Source organism: Myotis brandtii, unplaced genomic scaffold (assembly GCF_000412655.1).
Source record: "Myotis brandtii unplaced genomic scaffold, ASM41265v1 scaffold1105, whole genome shotgun sequence".
Taxonomy (NCBI): domain Eukaryota; kingdom Metazoa; phylum Chordata; class Mammalia; order Chiroptera; family Vespertilionidae; genus Myotis; species Myotis brandtii.
The window spans coordinates 949,717-957,346 of NW_005353770.1; the positions used below are offsets into that span (position 1 = coordinate 949,717).

The 7,630-nt window shown below is 38.6% G+C and overlaps 1 protein-coding gene across 1 annotated transcript in view; it reads left to right on the forward strand.

The window, feature by feature from the left end:
- LOC102245052 (transmembrane emp24 domain-containing protein 7) overlaps positions 1-7,630 on the forward strand; it is a 79,189-nt gene that overhangs the window by 67,251 nt on the left and 4,308 nt on the right. Inside the window, exons 2-3 of the mRNA XM_014544386.1 lie at positions 5-143; positions 5,037-5,282. Of these exons, the coding sequence (XP_014399872.1) occupies positions 5-143; positions 5,037-5,282 (385 nt within the window). The remainder of the gene's footprint in view (positions 1-4; positions 144-5,036; positions 5,283-7,630) is intronic.

Sequence of the window (7,630 nt, forward strand, 5' to 3'; positions counted from 1 at the left end):
GCAGGCTGCTCGTGCTGCTGCTTCTGCTGCTCGTTCCGGGACCCGGCGGCGCCTCCGAGATCACCTTCGAGCTGCCCGACAATGCCAAGCAGTGTTTCTACGAGGACATCACGCAAGGCACCAAGTGCACCCTCGAGTTCCAGGTACTCCGGGCTCGGCCCGGGGCCCCGCCCTCGGGTCCAGGGTCGGGAGGAATCTGCAGGTGCCCCCCTGCTGACCTTGTTTCTTTACTCCGTGGCCGATGCAGGAATACGCCCTAGGTAGCTGAGAGAGCTTCTGGTTTCCCGCTTCTAAACCGTGGACGAGAGACATTTAAGACCAGATATTAAGACATAGGAGTTTCACAAATGCTTTCCGTAGCTGTGGTTTCCCCCCATTCTCTAATGTCCTTCATTTGAAGGCCATTGGACTTTCTTTTTAAAAAAGACTTTACTTGTTTAAAAAAAATTATTCCTGTTCTATAGTGCCCAATGTCTGTCCCCACTCTCTAATCCCCACCTCTGCTTTAATCAGATTTGAGATGCTGCCAATACCTAGCTCCATTGCTTTTAAGTTTTTTCATTGATAGTAGACCTGTTGGTTAACGCCGCCCTCTCTTTGGAAGAGCATCATTCTAGGCCAGATGACCATCAAGGTGGTGTCAAAAGAATTGCTGCCATAAATGAAAGGCCCCTTCTGTCTTTGGGAGTATAGTTTTTAAAAAAAAAGCTTTGTTTGGCAGGATGTAGTTTAAGTTGGTTAGGACAATCTTTACTCTTGTTTCTATTCTCTTTGGTAGACTTAATTTCACGTGTTTGAATAGCTGTTCGGTGCTGTGTTTCATTCTTGATTCCCCGCTTATCCTACCCTTCTTTTCTTAATTAGTACCTGCTCATTCATCAAAACTGCTTTAAGAGCAGAAAATAAGGGATAGACAACCTGGTCTTTGGGATCAGTGAAGGCCTCCTTTGGGAAGTGATTTTAAGCTGAATTGTAAAGAATGAGTTGCACATACTTCATTAAGGGGGAAGAGGGAAAAGGCTTTGCAAGGACGCAGTGTACCTGATCATTTGAAAACCATAGAGAGGTCCTATATATTTGGGAATAAGAAGCCAGAAAGGGGGGCAGAGAGGAGGGGGGTCAGCAGGGGCCAAACCATATAGTACTACAAACAGCACCTGTTACGTGTCAGACAGTATGCCAAGCATTTCAGGTATATTAATTCTCAGGGCAGCTCGATATGAAATAGGTATATTTCTTATTCCTTTTTTATTGATGAAGAAACTGAGGCTTCCATAGGTTAAAACACAAGGACATGAAACATAGCAAGTAGCAGAATCAGTATGCAGTTCCAGGTTAAACTCAAGACTTACTTTGACCTCAGGAGCTTATGTAGACATGTACAGTCATTTAATATTAAATGCAACAGTGAAAGTACACAGTAGGTATCGTGGGGCCATTAAAAAAAAATGACTTTCCCCCACCTTCAAAGTTCTTCCAGCTGGACTTATAATCAAATTAACAGAAACAGGTTAACAGGAGAAAATGTACAAAGTTTATTACGGATGTATATGCAGAGGTACCATATATGAGACTCGAAACCCATTGGGCGGTTGAGGCTATCTCCATGTTGGACAAAGCAGAAGGTGTGGTCAGGGTCTGGGATTTCAGAGGAGAAATAGGCAATTCACAGGTAACCCAGAAAGAGCAGAACATGTGGCAAACAAATGCCTGCTAGGCAAACCAGGAACAGTGGGCAGAGGCTAGGGACAAACTGGCTTTGCTAAATTTTTCCTGTCTTATGTGATAAAGTGAATATGCTGAGGTTCCCTTCCTGAAGCAGGTTTTTTAATCTGAATCTCTTTGGGAAAGGGGGTGGAGATGGGGGTCAGCAGGGGCCAAACCCTGGGTGGGAAAAGTGGAGGTAACCGTCTTTGAGAGTCTTTGGTTTCTTAACCAGCTTAAAAATCAATATTCCAAAAGGCACATTTTGGGGTGGCAAAATTTTGGTGCTGCCTGAAGGAGGAAGGATCATGGGGAAATTCAGCTGAGGGGCTGATGTTTGGTCTGAGTCTAGAAGGATAAATAGGAGTTACAAGGCCGCAGGACGAAAAAGGACATCCTAGGCAGATGTGTTATGTTTGTAAGACTTAAATCCAGCAGGCCTGAAATTAGCCTTAGCTGGCACTGAAATACACGGAGTGATAGTGTTGCTTTGTAACTGTGGACCCAAGGGCTTTGGGGGTAATTTGTACTAGTTTGTTGGCATTTTTTTATTGATAATAGTGAGATTGATGATTTGCACCTGATCTCTTTGAGACCGCCCAGAGTCTTGGTATTAAGACTGGTTACCTATCAGGAATATGCCTGTGTGACCAGCAAAATATAAAATACCCAGCCAACACTCTTTTAGGCTAGTTCCAAGGTGTTCCTTGCGCACTTGGTGGTACCTGATCTGAGAGAGAGTACTAGTATATGTCTAGCCACACCCCTCACAGAGGGAGGACAAAGAAGCCAAAACCTGACCTCTCCTTGACCAGTTTCTGTGAGACAGCTTTTAGCTGTGATGTTTTCTTTTCCTGTAAAAAACTGGATTTGTAAGTATTGTCATTTTGGGTCCTGTGGTTCTTCAGCAAAAAAACTCTGTTAACTGTTAGAAAAGATTTAAAGCAAGGACTTCTTCAGAGAACTTCTGGCAATCTGCTATTTTTGGAACACAGAATGAGAAAGGGTATAAAAGAAGCGCTGAGCCCTAACAGGTTTGGCTCAGTGGATAGAGCGTCGGCCTGCGGACTGAAAGGTCCCAGGTTCGATTCTGGTCAAGGGCATGTACCTTGGTTGCCGAAACATCCCCAGTAGGGGGTGTGCAGGAGGCAGCTAATCGATGTTTCTCTCTCGTCGATGTTTCTAACTCTCTATCTCTCTCCCTTCCTCTCTGTAAAAAATCAATAAAATATATTAAAAAAAAAAAAAAAAGAAGAAGAAGAGCTGAGGCTACCTGGAGCAGGTACAGAGGAAAGGTATGCCATTGTTAACAGGTTGGATTTTTCTGTAGAGGAAATCAAAAGGGGATTTCTGAAAGGAAATGTAATTATCAAAAGGTTTTAAGCAAACGGGGGATGGAGAAGAATAGGGAGGTTGCCCCACCTCCAGGAGACATGTGAAGAAGGGGAGACTATTGGCATCTGCCCAGGCAACACAGTCCCCACAACAAAGAATTATCTAGCCCAGAATTATCTAATCCAAGTTGAGAAACACTTGATTAGAGGGATGAGCGATTGGGTTGTGGGAAGAACTTTAGTAAATTGTGGCAATAGTCCTGTCTGTGTTGTGGATTAGGAATGGAAAAGATGGGATGAATTTGAGAAAGGCAAAAACATCAAGAGATTCCTTTGATTTAACTGGACTGCTACAGCCACTTAATTTGAGACGATTTCCAGTTTCTATCTTATGTGACTAGACAGGTTGTAAAGTGGTTACTATTATCTGAAATGAGAATACTTGTTTGAAAATTTGTTGGAAGAAAAGTGGCAAGATTATAAGTTCTGGCCCTATTCAGTTTGTATGTATGTACTTATTTGATTATTTAAAGTACAACAGTCAATATGAATAATTGGGTGTATAAAATGATGTCATATTTCTTCCCCCCTCCCAATCCGGAAGAAAAGTTGTTGACTTTTGGGGGGAGGGGTAAAATGATAAGACACTGTTTTTATGTCAAAACATTATGTCTCTAATATTAGTTTTACATATTTTTCGTTTCCTAAGTGCATAATTTCATTTAATTATCAAAATGATCTTGTAGCATAGTACAGTTACAAGAGGTCATATAAGTAACCCATTCTTCTCTGAAGTCCAAAGTTTGATCTCTGTTCTACAGATCTAGAATGTCAATAATATGCTAACCAAAGTGTTCAAGCTTGAAAATACAGGCTTGTGTCACACAGTCTCATGTTGTTTGGGAACCCTCAAACCCATTGTCTCTTCCTCATGAATTCTTACCCAAGTGTTCATGTGCACCCTAATTTCTTCTCCTGTCTCCTCCCTCTTCCCACTCAGTTCTTTCTCATATAAGGAGGCCTTTCTCCTCTTTAATCCTTTTCCCCTTTCCTCTGGTGATTGTCCAGTTACTTCAGGAAAAATCTCCCCCTCCTCTCTTCACTTGGACAACACAAGTTGCCCAAATGGTGACCGATTAAGCATAAGCCTTTGAAAATAGCTCCAAAATCCTCTTCAGAAACATGTTATCTATTCCCAGCTTTCCTTTCAATGTACTTGCCCTTAAGTACAAACTTTCCAGATAAAAGATCTTTTTGTTTTTATGTTGTTCTGTTTTTGCTTTAGTCATTAATCATTTCTGTTTCTCTTGGAAACAAGTTTATAAATGATAATACTCTTAGAACAGCTGGTAAGTCTATTCAATTCGCAATGTAGTTTAAAACAAAATATGTATCAAATTCTATGTAACTGACTTGTAAAATAATTTAAACACAACCTATTTGTAATTTGGCAATAAAATTAGTTTGAGTTCTGTGATGGGGTGTTATGCTAAGGACTGACCTACCTTACTATTTCACTCCTCTATCTATGGGTGTGCTTGGATGATACTAATAGGAAACTAGATGAGAAAATTTACAGAAGAATAATATTACATGACACTAAGCTTAAGGGTAGAGAGTACGACTTTGGAGGTCAAGTTTCATCTTAACTCAGTTTCTCAGTTTGTCAGATGGAAGGGTGAAAAAAACCTCTGGTAGGGTTGTTTGGGAGAATTAAGTGATATAAGAGATCTACATTAACCAGAATAGTTGTCTGGCTAGTTAGCTAGTTCCTTCTCTCCTATCATGAGGAAATTTGTTCAGTTTTTATAAACCTTTAGTTGAACTGAAATCTGCCTCCCCAAGTTACATCCACTGGTAGAAATAAAAAAATGTAAAATTGTCTGTGATAGTAAAGGTCCTTAGCCTATAACCTTATTGCCATTTTAACAGGAAATCTGGTTATTTCTAAAACTTGTTAATTGCAATGATCTCTTATTTTTTTTTCTCTCTTTATAGGTGATTACTGGTGGTCACTATGATGTAGATTGTCGATTAGAAGATCCTGATGGTAATGTGTTATACAAGGAGATGAAGAAACAGTATGACAGTTTTACTTTCGCAGCCTCCAAAAATGGGACATACAAATTTTGCTTCAGCAATGAATTTTCTACGTTCACACATAAAACCGTATATTTTGATTTTCAAGTTGGAGAAGACCCCCCTTTGTTTCCTAGTGAGAACCGAGTCAGTGCTCTTACCCAGGTAAATAAAAAGTCAATGATACAATGTTGGTGTGTGAAACACATAGTTTATGTGCATTAACTCGATAAACACAGAATTTTGATTTTTTTTTTTAACACAATCATTAAGACTTATCTTAACTCTTACAGTAGATTAGGCATTTTACAGAGAACCTTAGACTTTTCAGTGAAGACCAGTGTTAAAGGATTTTATGAACTTTTAAGTGTAAGGAAAATAAGTATTAAAATAGGAGGACCATTTAAGTAGGCACATAGTGGCAAAGGAAATTTAGGAAGTCTAACCAGCTTCCAGCATTCTGAAGCATTTTCATGGAGGAATGTTGCTACCATAGCTTAGCAGATTAATATAACTAGATGCAAAATGATGCCTTAATTAATATATAAAGATACCACAGGTGATATACTAATATTTATGTTCTTCAAGCTACTGTTACAATAACTTTTGCTGTAACTTAAGGTAAAATATTAAAAGATTAATGATAAGTCATCTAACAAAAATAGTTAAGGAAGCTAAATTGGGTTTTATTTTGAAGAATAGCTCAATGAGAAAAAGATAGCAAAATAAATTTAAAGTCAGTGAACAGGTACTGTTGAGGTGATGAAAGGGCTAATTTCGTTCTAGTTCAAATACAGTATGAGCTCAGATTATATCTAAAAGATACTTAGGTATTCAGAGGAATTACTTAACACCTGCTTGTTAAAACCTTAAACTAGTATTTTATTGTTCCCACGTTTCTTGGCAAAATCATGTGATGATAGAGGCAGTTTTTAAGAATGTGTAAGAAGCCCTAGTTGGTCTTGCTCAGTGGATAGAGCATTGGCCCTCATACTGAAGGATCCCGGTTCAGTTCTGGTCAAGGGCTCATACCGTGGTTGCAGGCTCAATCCCCGGCCTTGGTTGGGGTGCGTGTGGGAGGCAACCAATAGGTTTGTCTCTCTCACATTGATGTTTCTATCTATCTCTCCCTCTCCCTTCCACTCTCTAAAAATCAGTGGAAAAATATCCTTGGGTGAGGATTAACAACAACAAATTAATTTTTTTAAAAAAGGATCGTTTTACTAAATCACCATTTTTTAACCAGTAATAAAATGCTGGATATAGAGTAGGCAGTAAAACCACTGCTAAAATCATCAGGTGAAAGGCAGATGGGAAACCTTATAATCGGTAGATGAGACTGATATCACTAAATCTAATGATATTTCACAAATGGAGAGGTAACTAGACATGTGTCTTCTGATAATAGGCAGTAATGGAGTACACAACATTGCCTCTGCCATGTTCCCACTAAGAACATTACACCTGAATTCCATCAAATCTCTAGTTCCAACTACCAGTTTATAAGAAATACAAAGGATAGAAGAACACCATGGGAATACAATTACCAAAATTCAGAAAGTGGGAAATGCTACAGAATTGAGGCCCCAATTTCTTCAATAAATGGATGAGAAAGGAAAAAAGGGAGAGAATCAAAAGATTAAAGAAGACCTAAAAGACATGTCAACCAAATTATTGTGTTGACTTTGTTTGGATTCTGACTTGTAAACAACTTTTGAGGCATTTGGGGAAATTTGAATTCTAATTTTATATTTGATATAAAGGAACTATTTTTAATTTAAAGTGTTACTTTTCAGAAATAAATAAAGTATAGAAGTATAGCTGAAATGATAAAATATCTTGGATTTGCTTTAAAATAATTGGAGTGGGGAGGAAAATTGGTGGGGAATATAAATGGAACAAGATTAGCCATATGTTAATAATTACTGACATAGAGGTTCATTGTTCTATTATCTATACTTTTGAATATGTATGAACATTTTCACTTTAAAGGTACAGGAAAGAAAAGAAAACAACACTCTGAAAAATTATACTCAATCTATTTTCTCTAATCCAACTGTGTTCTTAATCCATACCCCATGGTCAGGCTTCAAGGAATCCTTAAACTTTCTAAATTTGTGTTAAGTCTTTTTATGCATATTTTCCAGAGGAAGAATCCTTAGACCACATATTTTTGAGGATACATAGAAAGCAAAGAAATGCTAAAGCACTTCTCTAGCCTCTTATCACAAATTAGAAATCATTTTAGCACCATTTTGCTAATCTTTCATTCCTAGGGGCCAAACTAAAACAACAACAGCAAAAATATTTGAGTATTCTAATAGATAAATTCAACCTGTAGATCTCATAATTTTCTACTTTTTTTTTTATTGTTTAAAGTTTTACATATGTCTCCTTTTTCCCCATTTGACCCCCACCTCCCCCCAACCATTCCCACCCCGGGCAAGCCCCCACTTCCCCAGTGTCTGTGTCCATTGGTGATGCTAATATGCATGCATACAAGTCCTTCGGTT